At 37.9% G+C, this 25,259-nt stretch overlaps 2 protein-coding genes and 1 pseudogene across 2 annotated transcripts in view; 1 reads left to right on the top strand and 2 right to left on the bottom strand.

The window, feature by feature from the left end:
- Positions 1–15,720, bottom strand: part of LOC136972759 (inositol 1,4,5-triphosphate receptor associated 2-like) — a 180,433-nt gene extending 164,713 nt beyond the window's left edge. The window contains exon 1 of the mRNA XM_067267386.1: positions 15,547–15,720. The gene's annotated coding sequence lies outside the window, so the exon portion shown is untranslated. The remainder of the gene's footprint in view (positions 1–15,546) is intronic.
- Positions 2,894–4,985, bottom strand: LOC136972746 (uncharacterized; annotated as a pseudogene).
- Positions 15,721–21,993: 6,273 nt separating the features above from the next.
- LOC136972744 (G1/S-specific cyclin-D3-like) lies at positions 21,994–24,993 on the top strand. Its single transcript, XM_067267361.1, has 5 exons — positions 21,994–22,316; positions 22,719–22,934; positions 23,010–23,166; positions 24,328–24,473; positions 24,711–24,993. Exons 1-5 carry the CDS (start codon positions 22,092–22,094, stop codon positions 24,882–24,884), a joined length of 918 nt encoding a protein of 305 aa, XP_067123462.1. The 5' UTR covers positions 21,994–22,091; the 3' UTR covers positions 24,885–24,993.
- Positions 24,994–25,259: the final 266 nt, after the last annotated feature.

The following is a 25,259-nucleotide window of genomic DNA, read 5'->3' as shown; positions in this document are numbered from 1 at the left end:
ACCGTCTATTTTTCGATTCTCTGCGTGATCTTGCTTTCTGTGCGGACTTCGGTCTCTCCCAGAGTGATTTCTTTCAATGCATGTGCAGAGCGGAAGATATAAAAAAATATATAATGCAGTTCCTTTACATGACCGAGTCGGTAAAGTCTGCCTTTCTAGAAAACCGAAATCAATTCTAGGCAGGCAAAAAACCCCAAATAGGTAACTGTCCCAGATATGTCGGACCCTACTACCCAGCCCTATTGTGAGCATTGATGAACCCACGATAGACCTGATAAAGTCACTTTAAAGCCCACAGAGAGGAAAGAGTAAACAATAAAGCTTAGTTCACACACTGAGCGAATAGCGAAAGCGAATGAGAAAAGCGAAAAACGAGTTTTATTCGCTTAGCGAACCATACAACCAAAAGCGAAAAGCGATTGCGAATTTTATGCAGCCAATCATTTTTAAGCAAGCGAAAACGTCATCTCAAAAAACAAAATGGCCGCTTCCGATATTCCGTCGTTAACCACATTTGTTTATTTATTGAGAAAAAAAATAAGTCAAAAATAAAACAATGCTGGGTGAGAGAAATATTAAAAATTCATAATTACAACATGTACTCTATTGTGTGAGAAAGTTTCTGTAGCCATCTTGAAAACAACAAGAACCATGTGACAACTAGTGGGAATACGATTGATGAGTTCCAAACTTCGAAGCGATTCGCAAAATGGTAAAATTCGCCCGAAACGACGTCATGTCTGACCTGTTATTCGCTTTGTTTTTCGCTTTCGCCAGCGAATCGCGCTCAGTTGAATTAAGCTCAGGGAACCTGAAATCAAATCCGAGTGATCAACTCCAGGAATTTTTTACGAGCAATTCGTTTCGGATATATCAGCATCGGGTCCCTCTCCACTTTGCAGTCTCCATTTTGGCCTGGCCGAACTCAAAATGGACTTTAAAAAAGACTCTCTTGGTGCCCACAGAACAAAAAGAAATAAAAATAAAACAAACGCAAACTAACGGAATGAACTGTTCATGTTTCAGAAAATTTCCGAACAGTTTCCATTTCCTGAATACTTTTTTAAAAAGTAAATGAAATTCCATACAGTACGGAACCGTTAGAGTTGCATTTGATCATTATTCAGAACACGATTAAATATTCTTATTGAGGAAATAATTAATACTAGCTAATCAAAAAGTACGTTTTGTATAAATCTTCATAAATCGTATATTTTTGCATAAAAATTTATAAGACGCATGTTAGAATCGAGAAATGATCCTATAGAATTCGGACCATGGTTACTAGATAATATGGTTTTAGAGCTGCTAATGTTATCACCCCTCGTTTTCGTTTTATGGGCAACTGCTTCCGATAGGGTGGCATTCAATTGTTGGTAGGAGAAATTGGTGAGAGTTGCGTTAGCACGTGTTTATTTTTATAGTTTCTTTTAGTTATTTCAATTTTATTTTATTTATTTTTGAGGTTTTTGTAATATACGATTGTTGATTCGACTTTAAATCGTCTGTTTTAAGAAAGACGAGACGGAAATTGCCGGATTTTACGAGCTACGTGAATTTAGAATCGGTGGATTTCTAGAAAGTGGGATGTGAAAATGTCAGGAACAAAGTTGCTATAACAGCAAAAGTTGTACATTTTTACATCACTTACAGACTGCACTTTTTTGCAAGAGAGAAACGAGATATTTGCTTCAAAGTATAGGTTACACTAAATTGATATTGAAGTATATAGTCTAGTATATTTATTTATTTATTACTATTCTGAGACGAAAGCGCGTTATTTCGAGAAGAAGCGACATCGATCCGGGAATACAGAAATCTAAGATGGTCTGTTTAAGACAGTCGCCATTTTCGACTCGAGAAGGGTGATGCTCGGGCTGTCCAGAGCTTATATGAAGATAGACTGGGCCTTTTCACCTCTTAGAGAGCCTCTTTTCCGCTTTTTTTAGAACAAATAAAACACAAAGAATGTTTCTTTATTAATAAAAAGTAGTCTTAAAGATTTTATTTTCTGTCAATAAAAATAATATTAATTTTATAGGAGTAGGAACCACTAAGGGCGCCTAAGTTTTCTTCCGGCTGGGGAAAATTTCCAGTTCTTTCCCCTCTCAAAGACCCTGGTGACATCCTCGACGAAAATATCTGTAGTGATAGACAACAGGGAGCGAATAGTATAAGATGTAAGTAGCAATCATTCGTGTGTTTAGTCGTAGGCTCCCATCGGCACTTTCTCAAATCATTCTTCTAATTTAAAATCATGTGCCATACTCTCCATACATCGTCCATACACCCGACCCAGCGCCGGATTAAGCCTCTAGCGGGCCCTAGACAAAATTTAAATTGGGGCCCTATTTAAATAAGTTGCTTCTAAACAAATCTTATATAATGTGACATTAGCGTAGCTAGCATGGGTGACACCCGGTGCAGATATCGTGGTGTCACCCCAAGTCACACCGTAGTGTCACCCTTTTTAACTGTTGTGTGGCTGCAGCCGTCTGTCATATGTATAATATATATATATTTTTATTTTTGTATTTTTTTTTGGGCTATTTTCGGTTGTGGGGGTATGATGGTTGGCAACCCGTCGTGTACATGAAAAAGGGGTATTTAAGGCGGCACCAACCGGTTATTGGGCTTTTTGTCCTTCCTTGGGAAGACTGGTGAATCATACGGACCCGTGCGGTAAGCTTTTTCACGAGGACTGTTTTTACAGGCGAATAGAGTCCGAGCGCAAGTTACTCGCGCGCCCCCTGGTGGCAAATATTTACATAACATATAGGAGTTCGCTAAAGAATGCATATGCGTTATATCAGAGACATAAGAGAAAAATCCGAAGGGTTTCTTATCCATTTGAACCCTTAACAAAGAAAGAAAGAAAGAAACAGTTCTCCCTGGATTTGTGCAAGCCCTGATGGTATATGCAAAAAAGGAAATAAAATAAGCTTACTCGAAATTAAATGCCCTTACACGTGTAAAGATAAAAAAATTGTTAATTTCAAGACAAATGAGACATTTGTAAAATATTTAGAGTTTAAAAATTCTAAACTTTATTTAAAAGAAAATAGCATGTATTATACACAAATACAATTAGCTTTATATGTAACAAATATTCAATTTTCTTATTTATTTATCTATAGTGATGTACAAAATGTAATACTTAAAGTGGAAAAAAATGAGACATTCATTTATTCACTATTAGAGAAGATGCAAATGTTCTACTTTAATTATTATTTACCTGCAATTGTAAATAGTATTTAAGTATTAAGTGTATATAGTATTAAGTTTCATAGTGTTTTCACAATAAAAAATTTCATTCATTTAAAATTGGTGGCTGCAGATTTACTAATACTGCACAAACAAACATTATTTTATCTACATATGGAAGAAGTGAAATGGGTAATCTGCGGTTCAATATTTCAAAAATTTTAATTCTACCAATGACTCTCTCAACGTGAATTCTTACACGAGCAATTTTGTATGTTTCGTCTATTTCATTAGCACTAAACTGCTCTTGATTTGGTTTTGAAAAAGGAGGCATAATTAAAATAGAATTTTTATTTTCGACACCCGATTTAATTTGAGGAAACCCTCTATCAGCTATAACAATATCTCCCTCCTCCAGTTTTTGCAGAATACCACAATCATTTGTTATAAACGAATCTGTACTTCTCCCTCCATACCCACTAGAAAGAAACGTTATAAGTCCTGATGGGGCAATTCCAATTAAATATTTTACGTTATAAGCAGATTTATAGTGTGAATAAAACTGAATTTGATGTTAAACTGATGATGGTTTCTCAGTTTTAATTTCTGTACAGTCAATAATTACTCTTGTTTCAGGATAATTTTCTTTAAATGATTGAGGTAATGTAGCCTTAATAGATAATTTTGTTGGCCAAATAATCCAATCTTGTGTTGCAACAAAAATAATTTCTAAAATTTGTAAAAAATATGTTTTAATGGTGGTTCTATGAATTCCAAACAATGCACCTAATGCTGAATAGCACAAACCCAACTTTAACTTCATTAGAAAACTTAGTAACTTATTTTCCCAAGACAATTCATAAACTCTAACAGGACTGTTTGGAAGCATATCTAAAAGTAAATTGAAAACATCGAATCCTACTGATGTTAGATCTTTTAGAGATTGATCATCATAAAAATTTTCTACACCACTAAAATGACATGACCTATGATTTTCTCCACATTCTTTTGAAATCATTTTAACATGGGAAACTTGAGTTTCAGAAACATTGTTACTAGTCATGCAAATAAAAATTTTTACGTCTCCAAACCGTTCATTTGTAACCTCTGTTTGAGTTCCAAAGTCACGTTTTTGTTTTACTTTAGGGTCTAAAAAATTGTCTTCAATCGCTACATCAACGTGTCTTCCTGCTTCTTCTTTAAATAAAATATTCCTTCTGTTCATTAGGCGTTTATATCTCTTCATTAACTGTTCGTGTCGACAATTTTCTTCATTGCTTCTTTTTTCGGGATAGATTGTTGGATTATAATTTGGACATCTTGGATCTTCACTTTTTTCCCCATCTATAAAATGCATACTGCATATCCGTGCTGATTTAGAGGGTAGCCACTGTGATCCGTTTTTACTAAATTTACAAGGATATTTTTAGAAAATTATTCGTGTCAATTTTTAAAAAAATAACAATAAATTTTGTATTTCTTACTTTTGTCTTTTAGCAAAATTTATCCAAATTTGGCGCCTCTGTTTAAGGTGTGGACGTGCTGGAAAACAATAAAATGAAACTTTCGGCGTTACATGTTGAGTGTTTGCTAGTGTATTAGAACAGCCAAACACAGAACAATTTACATTTGATTTACCCATTTTTAATATTATAACTCAAATACAAATTAAAAAACAATAAGCGATTTACTGAACTAGGTACGGTTTTCGAAATGTCTCAGATATAACGCATATGCATTCTTTAGCGAACTCCTATATGTTATGTAAATATTTGCCACTAGGGGGCGCGCGAGTAACTTGCGCTCGGACTCTATAAGGGACAATTCGTAATCGTGATCCATCGACCATTCTACGCCTCGGACAAGTACGTGTGCTCCATATGTGTGTTATCCCCCAAGTGTCGTGTGTCACTCAATATTTATAGACAAACGTTAATATATATTGTGAAATATTCATCTTTACTGTGATTTCTTTGTTCCCAGGACGAACTGAGTTACGGCAGGTTGAACCATCTATACTATAACTTTGTAACGGTGAGACTTCAGGTGCTCGTAAAATCGTATTTTTGTAAACCTAACCATATATATATATATATATCTTTAATTGTATCATCATCTCTAATATATACAGTCAAACCTGTTTTTATGCGCGATTTTTATTTGTACGATTTTTTAATGCGAATTTTTAATTTGTGCGGTATAGTTGGCGACTAGTCTCGTGCGATTCGTCATGTCTTACGTTGACTTATTATAGCTAAATAAACTTATTATAGCATAAATGCACTTATTATAGTAATATTATTGCATGAATATGCGAAAAATGAAATAATTTACTTTTTAAGTCAACAAAACACCACCTGGACAAAAATATGTAAAACAGACGATAGATCAGACGATGCAGTCAAGTGCTGACATCTGTTGTCAATAAATTCTATTTCGTACGGTTTTGAGTTATTTTCTATGTGAGACTTTTTTTATGCGGTCCCTGTTGACCGCATAAAAAAAATATTTTTTAATTGTGTCGCGAAAACTATTATTTACAGCCATTCGTGAAGTTTCGTGAGATTTTTTTAATGCGTTTTTTTTAATGCGGTCCCTATCCCCCGCATAAAAACAGGTTTGACTGTATATATAAACTTATTGTTAACTTGTCTCTTTGTCTCTCTTCCCCACGTGGTAATTCACCTACATTCACAAATAGCGTGAACACTTGTTCCTGCAATTTTCCACACTGTTTTATAAAACACTATTGAATTGTAATAACTACGCACTCGAGCAACTTGAACGCTACATCGAATATGCGATGTCGCGATGTATAAGTATAAATGTAGAAAATGAATCATAACCATACATCAGTATTACTATGAGAGGCGGCCCTAGGAATATTTGTAGATGGTGCGAGAGATCTCGTGGGAGAGATTACTTCTGACGCACGGATGGCTGTTGGCCTTTTTTAATTTTTTTTTTAGGCAATGGCTAATGGAGCCGGGCCCCTCCGAATTACGGGCCCTAGACATTTGCCTACTTTGCCTATTCGATAATCCGGCCCTGACCCGACCTATAGTATTTTCTTGATAGTGTCGAGTAGCGCAACTAGGGTAGGGACAAAGAATGAGTGTCCCTAAAGAAAAGTAAAAAAAAAAAATTGTCAAATTTAAAAACAAACAGCAGCGAGTTGCGTGAATTTTCCGGAAAACACTAAGACACATTACTACAAAGCTAAAATGTAACGCTATATGTTATAAACGTTCTAAATCTAGATTCTAAATCTCATATTATTAATTATTATAAACTGATAAAAAGTTTAATTTTTAGGACAGAGATGAGTTTTATTTTTTTTTTAAATTGTAAATGCTAATAACAAATAAAATCTTCATTAAGTTCGATCTCTCTCAAGATAAGACACGTGACCACTCACTATTCCCACCCCCTGAACCGTTAACCGTCAAACTTCAATAGCATCAATGCCGCTTAAACACGAGCTATCATGCCAATTTTCCTTTTTAAATCTTTACTACTAAACGAAATAGATGCCAAACACACGCGTTCACGGATTTCCCTTTATTGACTTTTTTATGTTCACGGGCCTCAAAAAGTGGAGACTTGCAAAAAATTCGAATGGTCAAATTTGATACCTTCAAATACTTTCCCGTGTTATTCTATATAAATGAGGATGTTTGCTGGGTCGCGTTTCTTTTTGTGCAGTGCATCGAGAAGAACTCCGAACCCGTTTCTAAATGCAGCGCTGCAATGTAAGGAACCGTTTCTAAACGTTTGCTGCAGGAGGTCACAGCAGCAAAGATGAAGTAGCTTTTACGTGTAAAGCAAAATGGACGCTTGTGTGTATAACACGATATTAGAGTGTAAAAATAAAAAAGGAAGAGTGACCGTTGATAAAAATATTATGTAAAGATTAAGAAGAATTAAATTTTATAAAATGACTCTGAAAGTTATCTAAAGAATAAGAAAATACTATATTTTAAATATAATTATCTATCTCCTATCTCTTTACTTTGTTCACATTTTTGGAAAGAGAAATTCTCAATTCTTTATATCTCTTTATTTAAATACTGTAGTCCTTAACTAAAGCACTAATTTCGGACATAACTGGAATTAAAGGACAGATTACGACGTCCATGTTTCTCTCGAGCGGAAAGCGTTTCTAAACTAAGATGCAGCGATGTATATCGCTACATCATAGTTTAGTGCTAGTGACGGCATTTTCACTATACACTCGCTACATAAAGAAACGGGGCCTTTGTTTGTTTGCTACACAATCTTAGGCCTTTCGACCGATTGCTACGAAAATCGGCAGTTACGGTTTACATACATCTGACATAGATAATGTATATCCCAATCCAAAATATTGATGGAATTCCTACCAATCAATTAATTTCTATCTACATTGGATTTGCTGGCTTCACATGTAGCGCCATCTATTGGCAAAACATTTAATAAAATAATAAACTAAATATAATTCTTATAAAAAGGATATAATTTTAAAAATATACATTATATTCTCTTAATTACTACGATAATCATATAGTACGATAGCAGTATATGATATTTCGCGTTATATCATATACTGCAATAGTTAGCATATAGCATTTGCCTGCATGGAATCGAAAGCGTTTAAGTCTATGAAAATCCTGTATTTAATTTTCCACATCTAACAACTCTGATTTTTTTTATTTTTGAATTTATTACCGTCTTAATTCTAATAAGTGTCCTCCAATATCCGAGTGGGTACAACTACCGAACACTGGTAGTTATTTAGTCCTAGGTTCGGACAGAGCGAATGGGCTGGCCACATGGAGTTTTCCGTATTTCCTTCACGTTAGTAACACCTAAATAGGGTCCAGCTTCCCATAAGTCTTCCTGGGATGCATCCCCTGGCAGATCGCTCCCTTGTCGCGTTACCGTAACCAAATAAACCAAAACTAATTCTAACCAGCGATTACTTATTGTGGCATGTCACAAAGCCGGGCTGCAATTTTTCGTCACAATGCTCTCAATTCTTTTAGTGGTGTCTTGCTCCTGTACATCGTATTTTTCCTGTTAGCAATAGAGTTGCGCCAGTTAGCTAACTAACTCTGTTCAGTGGAAAATTTTGAATTGAAGTAACGTGACTTCCGTTCTGTAACGGAAGTTTGTATATAGATAATGTGTATCTCCTGCCAAAGCTTTCAGTATCTGGTCTCGACTTTTATATATCTAACTCCTTTCTCGAAATTAAGGAAGGACAGACAGACAACGGACCACACTTTTTCTAGTTCTAGGTCTAGTTTTTTTCAAATTGCAGCCCAATAATTTTTCCATAAACGCAATATTTACGAGGACATACTTCACACGTACATTATACAATATGTTGCAAAAATATAAACATTTTATTATCACATAAAAATAATTATTCTCACATTTTTACAAGATTTTTTTTTATTTAAACAAGTCATACGAAGTCTTTCGAACGTTAAAATTAGCAACTTCGATCACATGCGAGGCCATCACAACCTATCCAACACGGATCACTTTTCAAATATTAATAGTAAATCAGTATTAATCAGAAGTCGTTGACCATCTTTTCTTCCGGGTGGAGGTCAACCACTATACTTCTTTTTGTCGAATTACCAGGGCCGGATTTAACAATCAGAGGCCTGTGGGCACAAATACAGCGGGGCCCCCCTTTAAGAGTAGGCAAAATTTGATGATTTAGAAAATTTACACAAAATACTGTACTTTCAACTAGATTTTAACTAGGAAATTGTAAATTTCACTTAAAAATAAGGTTATTGTAAACATACATATATTTTATTGTGTAAAACTAATTATTTTAATTTAATTGAAAAATACCTATGTAAAATTTTTCCCGAAATTTTTCGATATGTTTCATAGGTTTTTTCCCGGAATTGGTTCTCTCTGCCTCTGGCCCTCATGATTAAACCACACTAGGCTGTCGCGGTAATAGAAAAAAAAAAATTATGTTTAAACATAGTTTTGTGGGGGCCCTGAGCACCGGCCCCAAATACCCTTATGTAAATCCGGCCCTGACTTCAACCCCCTTCCGTAACAATTCCTTCTTCCTATCGGACTAGCGGTATAGTGACATTCGAATAGGAAAATTACACAATACAACATTACCGGCAGCACAAGAAATGTTTTAAGTGGTTTTCGAGGATGCCGAGTTTAAATATTTGGTCCGTGTTTTGCGAAATTTGATTCGTTGGCAGATTACTGTTTGATATTCGGCTGTTAATGGTACAGTTTCTTAGAGTTAACATTAAGAAAAAATATAACATCTTAATTTTTTTAAGATATATTTTCAATTGGTATCTACATGTCCAATGAAACTGTGCCATTTCGTACCATCCGAGTGTCGCGATAAACATGAAATGGTAGGCTGAAATAACCAAACTTTTTATAAGGTTTTTGTTTTAATGTTTGTTATATTATAGTATTTGATTTCTATAACTACAAAGGTTGTAAGATAACCTTTGTATCATACCAAATGACCAATCTAACACATTTAAAAAATTACATTTTAATTACATTTTTTAAAATGTAATTAAAATGTAATTTTTTAAATGTGTTAGATTGGTCATTTGGTATGATACAAAGGTTATCTTACAACCTTTGTAGTTATAGAAATCAAATACTATAATATAATATGATAGAAGAGTTAGAAGTATGAAATGATCTAGTAATCTTAATCTTTGTTACTGTTATTTTTTGCATGGGTAACGCCGGGCTCATTTGTAAGTATAGATATACACACGGGAATACATAACATACCGGGAAAGTAACATAAAAAATATATTACATGCTTGCTTACTTTTTTATAATGTTTAAATACGTAGCTTTATAAAATTTTAATTATAATTATATAAATTTTATAATAAAAAACAGTAAAACTTTTTGCTGTTATTACGACCAAAATTAGAGAAAAATATTCGAAATTGAGAGAAAGGACTCTTCGAAGGTATCCGCCATCGTTTTACTTCATCCCCAAAAATCGTCGGAAAAAAAAGAGCGCGCCATTACGTCATTGACTTGAACGCAGAAGAAACGCTCCCGCCGGAATATTCCTAAATACTCTTCAGAGTTTCGTTCTCGAAGAAACACTCGAATGCGTATAGAAAGGCTATCCACGGTCAAGCACTTCCGGGAAGAATTAGGGCGGCCACAGAGCTCGCTGTATTTGGGAGGTGCTTGACAAAAACGTTTATATTCGCCAAAAGTTTAAATTTTTACAAATGTAAATTGCACATTTCGAAATTTTTTAAGTAATAAAGTAATTTTGCTTACCGAGACGCGTCCGTATAAATGATTAACGATAACCCGCCAATTTCCGAGCTAATTAATAAAGCATTAATAAAATGTCATCATCTAACACCGAACTGTTTCGGACGTATTCAATGAATCGCAGCAGATACAGTACAATTATTTGTACTTGTTACGAATCTTTCTTTGATCCTGTTACGTAATGTACTGTACTGTACCTGATATGCACTATTGTATTACTGCTATTGAACTGAATTTTTGTTATGATAGGGCCCACCAGTGGCGGAGTGGATAAAACCACTAAACACTGCTGGTTGGTTGTGGGTCGAAGCTCGCCAATGGACTGGCCATGTGGAATTTTTCGGGTTTTTTCACGTTACTAATGGTCCCTTTCCTTAATGGTTCTACGCCACACGTAGTCGTCATGCGCGTAAGATGATTATTATTATTTTTTTAATGACCGGAAAATTATCGATTATTTACGTCGGCAGTTTCTTAACCTCTCGAAATATTTCATGAGAATATGAAAGCCCTATATAAATAATGCTAATGCATAGGCTATTTACGTTGAATACATCCCATTGAAAATAGGCGAACTCAACATCGTGTCGTTTTGTTTGTAAATGATAGAACATATAAAGGCATTAAATAGGCATCTTGAATCTTGCTATTCGGGGACGAAACAAAACGTTACCAACATCCGGGAATTGGTTATTGTAATAATGAATTAGTCGGAGTATAAACACCCGGAGGCTGTTATTCTAATCGAACACGCCAACCCAAGGTCGTCGCCTGGAGACCAAAGAATTATTTTTGTTGGTAAACAAAAACTGACCAAAGATTTGGACTTTAAACGATACTCTTTTAACACCGAGATAGAAACAACACAGACAGACCGATAAATCGCTCTTCGATTTATCCTACGAAACCGTCCATTTCGTAACTTAAAACAATCAACAATACAAAAACTTAAAAAATATTACGATTCGGCCCTCCATCACCGGAAAATCTGAAAAATAAAATCTATTTTCAGTTAGACAAATGCCACCAAGCCTAACTAACATTTTATCAAATGAAAAGACGATATCCGTCTTAATAATCCGAGATCGTACAAATTTTAAATCCCTTCTGTCTAATACGTGCATTTCTCTAAGATAAATTTACACAAAGACACAAGATGTCATCGATCACCGTTAAACTGCGAAATTCGATATACAGTCAGCACTAAACATTCAGATAACAATTGATAAAGTAAAAATTAAATTTATTTAAGCGCTAAAACTCTTCTAAACTTTCGTATAAAGTATAAAAACGAATTAACCCATATAAAAGTCGGACGCCAATCGACCGTCCATTATTTCTCGAATTATCAAACTTAGAGATGAGCGAATATCACTTTCCCGAATTCGAATATTAACCAGATCTTGAATATTCGAGTATTTAGAATAGGCCTACCTCGAATACTTAATGGCCTTATTACTATACCTTATAATAACTTTACAATTTACAATAACTTTAGTTAATAATTTCATTTAATATTTATAAAACTTCGTTTTATTTATTTCTATATATTAATAAATTACTAAAGAAAAATGGAAGTAAAAAAATTACTAAATTATAAGAAATGAAACTTTAAACTTTTTATTTTGACTTAAATCTTACAGTATTGTCTGTACTTTCTTTTTAATTTCATCATTAGTACTGTTATCTTAACTACTACTCAGACACCTTATACCTCTGAGAAATTATTAATTTAATTATGCAAACGTTTTCCACCTGTTCCACAGGTCATCTTTAAGCAATTTCTTACTTCTGGAATGTTATCTCGTGCAGGTTCGAATATATATGCGCACGATATTTCAAAATTTTTAAAAAAACCGTTGGAACATATGATTTGAGTATAGAAATGGCATCACCGGCCGCATTGTATAGGAGCTACAGGAAGATAGCAGTTAAAATGATAAGAATGGATACCAAGTTGGAATTCCTGATATTTTATATTTTACATGGAATGTTCCAACGGTTTTTTTAAAAATTTTGAAATATCGTGCGCATATATATTCGAACCTGCACGAGATAACATTCCAGAAGTAAGAAATTGCTTGAAGATGACCTGAGGAACAGGTGGAAAACGTTTGCATAATTAAATTAATAATTTCTCAGAGGTATAAGGTGTCTGAGTAGTAATGTTTTAAAACTCTGAGCATTTTATTCGAGTTATCTTAACTATTGATACAAAAGATTAATCAATTATTATTCTCATTTTCGCCAACTGCAGACTTTTACTTAAGAAAAAATAAATAAACATTCGAACACTTTCAGGATCTAATTTGCTTCTTTTCCTGTCGCAAATTAAACCAGAGGTGCTGAAGAGGCGCTGTCTTGCACTACGTATGACGCAATACTGCAGATATTCGTGGTATTCGCATTTATTTTTTCCAACGTTGTATTCGAAATATCGAATACTCTAATACTGTCTAATATTCGACTATTCGTACGTAATATTCGCCTACCTCTAATCGAAATGATTCTCGATACCGAAGGGGGGAAAGCGATCCCTCCAATCGTCCTTCGTTTTACCATTTAATCCGACATAAATCCGATTGGCGACTAAACAATCCGTAAATGATAAACGAGTCACATTTAATTAAACTTGAAGGAACCGGTATCTTGTTAACGGAGTGACGCAGGAAGAAGAGAATTAAACAAAAGCGTTATTAAACGGCGAAAGAAACTTATAAGCCTACTGTACGTACAGTACGTTTATTCTTCCGCGTGTTCATCCATAACGGCGTCATTATTACAATTACAATTATCGTGAAACGTATTCGGTATTTGGTCGCCACCCATTAAAAAAATGTCTTCGTAACGATCCAATTAGACTAATTTGACGAGAGGGCCAACGCTTTTCCGATATCGAACGGTATATGTCGTTCGTCGGTCCTGCTTATCGTGGCATTCCACGTCTTTTCCAGACGAACAGTCCTTATCATCCGCAAATTTTCAGAAGGACCTAAGGAAATATCCGAACACTTGAATCTTACTTTTAAATATACAACCGAATTGTTTATAAAGACATGGCGTATCTACCCGGAAAAGTTCCTGAGCTATTGAAGAAAAGGAGTGTTAAAATGCTGTCTGATACCTAAATGTTTTGCAGTTCTTTAACACCAAATTTTTACTTTGATTAAAAATAATTTATTCGGAAAGATATTGGATTTGTTTTTTTTTTAAATAATAAATACTATAAAAATTATACAACCACGAATTTCAGAACGAAAATATTTTCTCCTTCCACAAAATACAAAATTCTATATGTAATAAATAATGCTCTTTAGTTATTTAAATAAAATAGGTCTACACTTTCGCCGTATTCGGGACTATCTTAGTATAGATTACTTTATAGGCCTACATCATACGTTCCTATTAGATTATACGCAGTATAAAATGTATTACGCAATTACAAACCTAACTAAATTGGAATAGGCGATGTTTAGTAAAGCAGAATTTACTGTCAAATTAACAGATTGTTATTTCTGGTTCGTTTACGTAACAGGAACCAAATAAGAATCAAATCGATAACAGTATACAGAGGTATGGCATCTGAAAAAAGTTTACCGCACTTTAAATCGTACGATGACATCCAGTATTTCAGAAAATATTGAATGCCTTTGTAGATATTATTTTTTAACTAAAACTTCCTTTTATCAAATTAACCTGTTTGAAAAATTCGAAGTAAATAATATTAAGAAAGCGCGTTTTTCTAGGACAATACAAACTCGTTCATCGGCCGATACCATTTAATTAAGGAGCATCAGTTTTTACAGAACAGAATATGCTTTTACGTCATTTTGACTTCGTTCTTATATTCTCCTAACGTGAAAACGTGAAGAAAATCGCTTTCAAATCGACGTAAACGTTTAACGTACATTTTAACAAAACGAATACGCCATTAATCAAGGCCATCTCGTTCCAACATAATAGTCACCTAAAATATTTTATAGATAGAAGTTAAACTGAACAGATTACGCTGGGATAAAACGACTACGGAAAACACGGTTCTTTTCACAAAGAAGAACGTGGACGGTCGAAGACACCTGTGCATCCCGGTTTGTAAAAGCAGGTGAATATTCTATATCGTCTCCATTAATTAGATAGAGAAGATTCGCATCGCCGGTCGCTTAACAATACCTACCAATCAGATTAAAAGCCGATGCTCGGGTGAAAACGTTTCCTAAAAGTCATTCAGATGCGTTAAAAAAATGATTTGATGGCACGCGTGAATACGTCACACACTTATGAAATATGTATACGATGGTCGGCATCAAATACAAGTTTCACGTTAAGCCAAAAAGCCGAAATCTTTGCGTCTACGCCACCGACGACCGAGACGATCTCGATTTCTGCCGGATGAGAACGAGAGTGACGTCGTAACAAAAGTAAAGACGAAGGTGCGGCGCATCGTTCTGTCAAACAACAAAAGGAATAACGGGACGGAAAACGGTGAAGGAAGGGAGTGGCATGGTCGGTTTAAGTGTCTCGAATAATAGAAAAGAAAACAATTTAAATATCCGCACGAAAGACGATAAGTAGTGGCGGGCGATTAATTGGACGTCCCGGGGAGACAGGAAACTGGACGGAACCGTTCCCACCGACGCGACGCGGCACCGGACGAATCGGGGTTAATGAAAAGATAAAAGAAGGTGAGAGAGTCGGGTCACGCACGAAAGGGCGCGTTCCACCTGCCAGAATAGCGACAATGACCCTCCGCCCGAGGGAGCCGCGGCCGCTTAATTATCGGAAACCTCGTATCCAATGGGTAACGGTGCGGATCCGGGACGGCGGGACGGCTCTGAGAACGCCTCTTCTCTCACGCGGTCGGCGACGTCTTCGCGCGATTCTCTATTTGTCCGCCGCGTCCTCCCGTAGAGACGGGAGGGACTCTTCCTTCTCTTTCCTCGTCTTCTTTCTCCAATGCGCTTCCGGCATTTCCAACCGAGCGACGGGCGTATCTGGACACCGAACTTCCCGATTTTCAAGGGACAAAATAACAAAAATACGTACCGACTGCCGAAAGAGAGGAGAAAAACCCTGGATTCTCAAGTTCCGACGACAATTTTCAACCTTCCGTAAAAACTACGACCTCCGTTCAGGCGCTGGTCACTCCGCCGTTCGGAAGTTTCCAGAAAATAAAGAAATTAACGTTTCGAGGCTAGACTAAATATGGCTGGACATTTTAAACGAATTATTTAAATTTCGTTCTTAATTATTATTATTATTTTAAATTAAGTAGTCGGGAACGAAATGGGACGAGGCCCGGCAGATGGCTCTGCAAAAATCGCATTCTTCTCGAACGACGTCGCCACATTTTTTCTCCTCAGTTTCATCCGACGAGATTCCCGGGGGGGAAGGAAGCCAAAAAGTAGCCGCTGTCGATGGTGGCTCTGCCTTATTTTTTAATTTCGGAAATCTAATTTTAAAATGAGTTAAGAAAAGTTAAAGCCTTAAAAACGCCGTTGGCCCATTTACTTTCGAAACGTGTCTTCGAAAGTAACGAAGTGGCCGAATTGTGATTGACAAGCGAAGAGCGAAAAGAGGATGCTGTTGCCTGTTTTATCCAAAAAATATTATCATCATTTTTATGTAATTTTATTATTTGTTTTGCATCTACAACACATGGAGTCATGGCATAGCTTCTTCCTATTGTCCAAATGTTAATAATTAAAAAAACGAAAGAACAAAAATATTTACAACGTTATAAATGTCTAGATCATATTATACAATAATTGAAGATTGTAACTTTTACGTCATAATATTTTAGTCGATTTATAACTATTTTTGTTCTTTATTTCTAAACAGGTGTTCCATATTATCACATAAGAGCTTAATCACGATAGAACATTATTCATCTTATATTCAGTTATATTATTCAGTATTTATTACGGAGTGATCAGAAGAAGTAACGAGCAATTTTTTATAGTGACATCGTCACAATGCCGGAATTTTTTAATCATCATTTAATTTTAAAAAATCACTTGAGTTCTGGTTCGGACCGAAAGTTCGTATATAGTTAATCGGAGTCTTTAGCTCTTTTCATATTTGGTCCCTATTTTCATCTATCTAACTCCGTTCTCCATATTAACGTATAACAGTTGGACAGACAACGGACGACAGTGGGAATATATAGACCTGCAATTAAAAAATTGCAGCCCAATAAGTAGCCTTTATCATCAGCAAAATAAATACTGTAACTTGCATTGATTGTCGATGTTCGTTTTGAAGAATGCCATTGATATATAAATCAAATACAATAGATAAGAAATAAATAATAAATAACAGATTCATAGAAAATAAATACTGGAGAGAAGTGTATAGAACTGGGAATAGAAATAAATACTAATCTCTCAGCCTTTTCCATCCAAAACGAAGACTCTGGTTTCGAATTCCCTCCAAAGAGCGCAGCGGAAAGAAAGCGAAGGAAAAGTCTTAAAATGGGCAGTGGAAAAAATTTTCGGTCAAATCTGGTTTCGAGATTTCTCATCGAATTTACGGTGAGTGGTTGAAATGGGTAGGGAAAAATTATAACAATTTTCTTTCCGTCTAATCTGGATGATAGCACACTGCGTTATCCTGCCATTATTGAGCTAATGTAGTTTGAACCATTGATACGGAAGTTATGACTTCACTCTCAATATAAATTAAATATCAATCATATAAATTATTTGTGTTCTAAATTTGCTTTGTTCATAGTTATCATTAGAAGTATAAAACCCTATTTAAAAATCAATATCTAAAAAAAAAAAAAAAAAATTATATATAACTAACATACAGTCAAAAATGAAATATACGTTCAAATTTTGGAGAGCTGCACCGAAATATTTACTAAATAGATTGCAAATTGTGTTAAACAGATTTATACGTTTAGTTCTAGATATGAAGATAGTTTTTCTCACAATTTCAATATTTTACAGATAATTCACTTATTGTAAGTAAAATCTATACTGCTGTTCTTTCATAAATTTATACGTAACCGTTGCTCTAGTGCTTCTGGTATAATACATATGTATTATATAGACGAAATAGCCAGAAAAAGAAATAAAATCCGGTAGATTATACCTTTTATCTCGACTAGATATATTAATAAGTTAAAGGTTGGCAAAACACTGAATTTTTTAAAAGTATAAAACTCTGAAAATGTTTATTTACTGATCTTTGTTATTGAAAATAGCGTTATATTTAATTTCTTTTTTTTTAATTTCAACTAATCATTTAGTTCACAATATGTTAAATTAACCTTTTATATTATTACCGATTTTTTAGATTGGCAGCTGTCTTAATTTTGTATGTGTATGTTTGTTTGTTTTATCGTATTTTTGTTAAAAATCTGTTGCCATGCTCCGCCTATTAATTTAAATTATAATTGTAAATTATTCACTCCTCCAAATACAAAAAACGGCACCGATAATTGTCTGAAGAAGTTCAGACTCGTGAGATCTTCCGTTCCTTTATTCGTTGGAATTTTATGGCACAAAAACCATATAGGCTAAGGTGCGCCATGAGATCTTCCACTCTCGCATAAACAGTCATTCAAAATTAACTTCGATCCATTCTTATCTCTATTATTTTCCCGACACGATCTTGCCAATAATTCTCACTATAAGTAATAACTCTTATCTCTCTTCGCTCTTTTATACAACTATTCAGAAATATTTTATCCAAAACCTCTGTCCAGTCCATCCTTTTTTCAATCGGGGTTTCCCTCCGTCTCTTTTAAAAGAAAGGCCCTTATTTTCGTTAACGCCTTTCTCCTTTCGAAATTATTTAAAAAGAGGTAAGCAGCGACTATCCCGTCGATCTTTACACAGGACATTCGGATAGAGACACAGAAGAGAAAAGCTGATGCTGGAATTTGTTTTGGACTTTCACAAAGCGAAGAAAAAAGTTTACAATAGAAAGAAGTTTTAAAGATAAGCCGGAAAGAAAATCGATTGTCAAAATTTTTTCCGACTTTCAGAGCGATTAAAGTCCGAATCGTGATGGTTCTCGAACTGTGAGGTGCAAATAAAGTTTATGATTTCGATGTCAGTCATTACATCATCAAAATTTGATTTCATTTAACAATATCTCCGTATTCTGTTTTACTATTGTTTCGTTCGAAATATAATTATGTACAGTACTACAGTAAGAAAATTTTACCTGTAGTTTTAGTACAATAAAATAGATTCTTAAAAAACTATATTGTCAATATGCTTATCCGGAAACTGTAGAGGACACAAGAATTTTTACAAAAACAGGTTTGTTTGTTTAAAATCACTGCTCAAGAACCGCTAAACACGGGAGAAAATCCAATATTTTAAAAGTAAGAAAAGAAACGGAAAGATAGCGCGGTCAAAAAGAGAAATAATTTCTTTTCTGGACATACGACAGGTCCTAAGCTTCTTATCGCTTTAGTCGTAAGTAGCCAGGCGGAGCGTATCGTCCAAGTAAATACGCTACCGACTGATACCGCGAGCCCATCACTTTAGTTGGTGTCGATTAAAGAGAGCCGGAGCAGACGATTGAGGTAATCCCAGATTTAGGAGGAGAATTAGAGAATTTTCTATTGACCGATCGAAGCTTCTGTACCTCTCTCGTTATAAGAATTCCTTACGCGTTTGATTAGACCAGTCCAACGTGTAATTACGTTTAACTTTAGTGTATGGCGTCCCTTTCGTTGCTTCAGTCATCCCACTTACGAAAGTTTTAGATAAACTGATTTTAAATGGTGTCGACACAAAAACATTCGATTCTTTGCCGAATAATCCATTGACGTCCGGGTTTAGGCATTTATTTCGGACCTTCTAAACAATAGCCTCTCCTGCGCTTTTTTCAAACGTTGCATCTATCTGTAACTCTTAAACATCTTAAGTACTGCTTTAAATAATCGTCATTTCCGGCATTTCGATCTCGTCCCTTCTCTTAAATCAGGCTACATAAATGATAACTATTTATGTAGGCTACTATTTCTTACGCTTATTTCCTATATGTAGCTTTTATACATAGTCTATAGCAGGGGTGGCCAACTTTTGTGTACATAAGATCTACTTTTTATCTTAAAAATGTGTTGCGATCGACTTGTCATAAGCATAGTCTAAGTGGGGAGGAGAAGTGTGAAATACATACTATGTTTATACACTGTGTTTCAGTACGAGGTGCACTGCTTATGAGTCGAGTCATAGCTGCATGCATACTGTTACGTTTAGTTACAAATATAATACATTAAGTCAAGACATCGCTAGCGATCGACTAAAGTTGGCTTGGCGATCGACTTGTTGGCCACCGCTGGTCTATAGCATATAACTCGTATATATATAGGCTATATATCCTGTATGCGTATGAATAAACAAAGATTTGTATTTGTGTTATAATAAAGGGTTAGACTCGATAGGATATATTTAAGTATAGATTCAATATAATGAAAGAGTCGACATTCACCACTTGGATGGCAAAAGAACAAAAAGCAATTAAATTAAATTTTAGTTTATTTATCATTAGATAAGAGAATACCAAGCTTTTTAAAATCTCCTCTCTTACAGAAGATTATATTATTAAAATATTTTGATGGCTCTCTACAATTTATATGCCTAACTTAGTTAATATTTAAAGCAGTAATGAGTAACCTTTTCCGAATGCGAGCCGCAAGTGATCTTTGTAGGCTTCTGGCAAGCAGCGCGCATTTTTCGTACAAAGTTGTCAACATTAGTCGGCGGGATTTAAGCCTTCTGAGTACCAGTATACTCCATCACCTCATGTACTAGGTTTTAAAATAATATTTTCTAATGATATGCAAACTAATAATATATAATTTGTTTTCATCTTTTCACTGGCAAAGTTTAGTTTGAACTAAACTGAACGTCACTAATCATCATAATTAGAGTTCAGTAGTAGCACAAGACAAAACAAGGAAATAAAATATGTTGACAAAGTCTCGGGCCACAAATTAAGACCTCGCAGGGCCCGAGTTGCTCATGATTGATTTAAAATAATGATAAGTAATAACAGACAAAACCCACTACATTAATACGCAAATACGCAATGACCGAGATTTCTTTATTTAAAAATTATAAAATTGAGATATTCTTCCGAATTGAATTTTGATTAATAATCTGTAATCTGCGTCAAATGTATAACACGACAATTTTTAGACCCTGTTTAAAGTCCTTCGAAAAGATCCGGTGCTTACCAGGGCCACGCCTTCCTTCTCCCGCCGGCGCTCCTCGGCCACGCTCGACGGTATGCTTCCACGTGCCAACCGTCTGTGGCCAGGTGATGGTTAGATTACGCCTAGGATCCCTATCGATCCGGACCAGTAGCGTAACTATAACTGATATTGGAGAGCCGAATTGGAACGTGCAAAGTTTCATTGACCCCTGTACCACTGTGGATATCGCCACTTGCGTCATAGATAAAGAGTAAATTTAAAGATTTTGTATATACTGTACACGTGTATAAGTGCTTTTGTCACATTCAAATCTTTTACCTGTAAATATTTGCGAAAGTAAGGAGGATCCGGTCCCTTCGACCTTCGTGTTTATGGTATTGGTCCGGATAGTCTTGTTTATCTTGTCAGATCTGGTTAAGGGCCACACACGTAACTATGTTTTTTAACAAAACCAAAAAATTTCGTCCGACTTCCGTTTTGTTTCACCGACGAACGGAATGTCGGGAACGAAATTACATAAAGCTTCGAAAGAGGAATTCCCGGTTTGAGAAAACTTGTATGAAGTCGCGCCGTTGAAAAAAACGTTTCGTCCGCCGAAGTACAAAGTCGCGCGGTGACAATTTCGTACCTTTAGACAAAGTCGGCGAAATTCGCCGAGCGTATTCGCGCAAAGTGCCATTATTACGTAGTTTTTGTATTCTTAACTTTTTTTCATTCATTTTACGAAACAGAAATTTCCGATAACTTCGTTCACTAGTTTTTAGGCAAAACTCCTTGGAAAACGTTTCTATATACGTACGACCTCGTTCTCGATTCCGTTTAGGGTTTAGATCGAATCGCCTGACTCGGTCGTCGTGAGCTGCGCGCGGCGACACGTCTTCATAAAAGAGTCCGGCACGAGGCCGAAAATAGATGAGAAATATCCATCGAGGAAACCTTTCTTTCCGAAATGCAAAGTTTTTCCTCGATGGCCGTCTTCTGCCTCGGCATCCAATAAAATTTTCGGCGAGACGCGGCTACAACTTTCTCTTCCCTTCCCTCTCTTCCCATCTGTTGTCGGTCGGGACGTCGCGTCTTTTCTCATTGCTTCTCCGCTAATTCCTCGTCGCTCACTTAGCATCGATTTCCACCCTCCGGAAGATCGTCCTTCCGCTCCGCAGGCCGCGCTTCCTACTTCGCCGCGGCGCAGCAAAACGAGATGAAAACCGGAAAGATCGGAAGCCGTTCGACGAGAAGCCGGCGGCGCGCCGCCGTGGCGGAGCCGGACGAGCCGAAGGCCGTCGACCAATGAGAGGCGGCTGGGCAGGAGGAGCGACGGGATTGGAGGAAGTGAATATGACGCCGAACGGAACGGCGGAGGTCCGAGGAGAGGCAATTGGGAAGGAAGAGGTCGGACGGGACGGAGCGAATGGAGTCGGCGGAACTTCTGTGTAACGAGAAGATTCTTCCCTCTTGGAACGATTCGTCGCCCACTAGAGCGGCTCCGGATCCGGCGTTGCAGAGAGATAGCCGAGTATTAGAGAGGCTTTTGTCATTGGAAACGAAGCACGTGACTGGTCGGCGTCGTTTGTTGTCTTCGCAGGTGGAGATCGACGCTGGAATGAGAAAGATCGTGGCTCGTTGGATGTCCGAGGTCAGTCCTTTCTCTTTCTTTAAACAAAGCCCCACGCGCCTCCTCTTTTTTCTCTCCTCGACGTGTACGTGTACGCGTCTCCCGATGTAGATGTACAAAGCGGTCTCGCCGGTCTCCTTTTTGTTTTTCCTTCCGCCGTCGGTACTTCGCGGCTGGACCTCCTCGTCCGCTGCGCCGTGGCCGCGCCGCGCCGCACCCTCCGCCTTTAAATCCACGGCGTCCGGATATCTAAAGCAACGGCACGGCGCTTCCGAGCGAGCGACTAAACATCGGTACGTCGGCTCTTCGTCTCTTCTAAGCAACGGCCTCTTTCTGGTCGGCCGCGTGTCGGCGCTTCTCCACCGCGCGGACGGGGAGCAGATCGACTAGAATCTAAGCAGATTGATTTGTCTTATCGTTCAGGTGTGCGACGAGAGATGCTGCGAAGATGTGGTTTTTCCGTTGGCCATGAATTACCTGGACAGGTTTCTGTCGGTCGTCACTATCCGCAAGTCTCAACTGCAGCTGGTGGGAGCCGTCTGCTTACTCATCGCCTCAAAACTGAGGCAGAGTTTGCCCTTCACCTCCGAGTTGTTGGTCTACTATACCGACTACAGCGTCGGCGTCGATGAGATCAGAGTGAGTTTATTTTCTCTTCCTCTCCTGTTGTCTGTCGCTCCGGTCGCGTTCTGATGCCTTTTTCGTGCCCTTTAGGCCTGGGAGCTGCTGATACTGACTACGCTCAAGTGGGACGTGGCACCGGTGGTGGCCACCGACTTCGTCGATCATCTGTTGATCCGTCTTCCGGTCGACAAAAACCGCGCCACCGTCAGGAGACACGCCAACACTTTCATCGCCCTATGTTCCATCGGTGAGTTCCTCGAGCCGCCTGTCGCCAACCGGGGGCGGCCGCGCCCGCGTCCCTCTTCCGGCCGCCGGCTGGGGTGGCGGACAGCGGCAGATGCGCCGCCAGATGTCGCGGGGGGAAGGGGGGACCGACGGCACGCGCCACGCGGTGGCCCGGTGTCGGCTAAGAGGACGCCAGCCGCTCCTTCCGAGGGGAAGGGACGGAAGACGATGACTTTTCCGAAAGCCTCCGACCACCACGCGACTCTGCCCGTCTCTTCCAGGCTGACGGAAAGAAGCATCGGATTTCAGCTCTCGGGGACGCGATTTCCAGATTCTTTACGTCGACGGAAGTCTCTTTACCGCTTCCGTTGGCTACCCCTTCCGAGACGTTTCCGGTTCCGGCGGATCGGCGTCGTTTCGGGGGGGGGTCGATCCCGTGATGGGGGAGGCCATCGACTCTGTCGCGTGCCATCTGCGCGGTCCCGTACGGACACGGACATCTGTTCGATTGCGCCATCTGCTCCGTCGGTCGGGTCCACTGGGAGGAAACGACCCCCCAACAGCCGTAACTTATCGGTCGACCGGCGTCCGTCAGATTATCTTCGTTGTTCGAAACGATGTTTGGCCGGGGAAGTAGAGAGACTGACAAATTATCGAACGCCACCGCGCTTCTCTTACATTCCGAAACGCTTTATTTCCTGCGTACGGGACTTCGGTCTCTTAACAATATAATTACATTAGTGGGAGAGAGAATTTAAAAAAAAAAATTTCGGGAAGAGATTTTCCGTTCGGAAATCGTGTAAAGGAAATAAGTTTTTATTTTCGAGTTTATGAACGGAGAAGATGCGTAATTTTCCCACGCGATGTGTCTTTCTCTCGGCACTTTTACTGTCCACTTTTGGCACAAATAATTGAAAAAAAAATCTTCGGGAAACGGCCACAAGCATTCGGACGCAAATAAGCACGTTAACGGGCAGATGACGAAAAAAAAGGCAGGAAGCCGTCCAAGGAGGCCTTTTAAAAATGGCCGACGGCAGCTGGCACGGGAAGTCATCCATTGTTCGCTCCCTCCCTTTCTCTCCGACTTCCGTCGTTCGACTCGTTCCCGACGCCGTTTGTTCTTTGGCGCGTCGCGCGCCACGCGCCGAACGCGCGCAGGCTGACCGTCTTCTTTCTCTTTCAGACGACCAATTCGCCTCCTATCCTCCGTCACTGATCGCCACGGCCAGCGTGGCGGCCGCGGCCGACGGACTGGAGGGGATACACAAACCTTGGAGCGATTTGGACGAGTTACTCTCACTCCTCCAACAGATTACCGGGATCGAAGCGGTAAGTCTCTCTCTCTTCGTTACTCTAGTGTCCTTCTGCTTCTCTTTCCTCTGATTTTTTTTCTTAGCTCTCAATTACTGTTATATTCCAGTTATTTCAGGGGTTATCACACAGAGACTTGAACCCGTTATTTTATTATAAAACTACCCAATATAATATAATTGAGAACTAATTAATAGAAACAGGGAATAAGAAGCCAGTCGGTAGACATATAGTAATCTTTTTTTTCTCTTTTAGACATCGGTGGGATGCGTCGTGCGCAGGATCGAGCGGGCCGTCCGATCCGAAATGGCGGCGGCGCTGGAGTCGGATCCGACGCCTCCGGACGGAGGAGGAAAAACATGCGGAAAAGAAGTGGCGGAAAGACCCGAGACTCCAGTCGAAACGCATCTGCGAGGAGCGTCCTTCTAAGTCTTGGAGCATTACACTGTAAATAAGAAAGAGGGAACAATCTTCCCATGTAAATAGTATTTATGACTTTTTCCTTCGTCTTCCAATAAAAGCCTTTCGCTTTTCTTAATCCGGCGTTTGGTTTTCTTAATGTTCTCGTTTCTCCGAAAAGCGTCACCGGTGAGCGACGGACGAGCGTTTACCACGACAACGGCGAGAATCCACTTAAAGGTGGTTTCAAGTTAGCCGGCGATTTGTCAGAAAAATATTGCCATAACTATTATACTATTAATTCGTTCTAGCTGAGGAGTGATCGAAGTAAAGCCACGTGGAAAGATAAGTTAATCTCGATCGCCAAAATCTTTACTTATTTCCGCTATCATTAAATACACTCAC

Source organism: Centruroides vittatus, unplaced genomic scaffold, assembly GCF_030686945.1.
Source record: "Centruroides vittatus isolate TY-2023 unplaced genomic scaffold, ASM3068694v2 contig_301, whole genome shotgun sequence".
In the NCBI taxonomy this organism is placed as follows: domain Eukaryota; kingdom Metazoa; phylum Arthropoda; class Arachnida; order Scorpiones; family Buthidae; genus Centruroides; species Centruroides vittatus.
Note: the sequence above shows the minus strand (reverse complement) of the source record. Positions and strands in the feature narration are given on the sequence as shown.

Coding starts and splice junctions, on each gene's coding strand:
- LOC136972744 (XM_067267361.1), top strand. CDS start 22,092: ATGGAGTCGGCGGAACTTCTGTGTAACGAGAAGATTCTTCCCTCTTGG. Junction 22,935..23,009: donor TCGGCGTCGATGAGATCAGA/GTGAGTTTATTT, acceptor CGTGCCCTTTAG/GCCTGGGAGCTGCTGATACT. Junction 24,474..24,710: donor AGATTACCGGGATCGAAGCG/GTAAGTCTCTCT, acceptor TTTCTCTTTTAG/ACATCGGTGGGATGCGTCGT.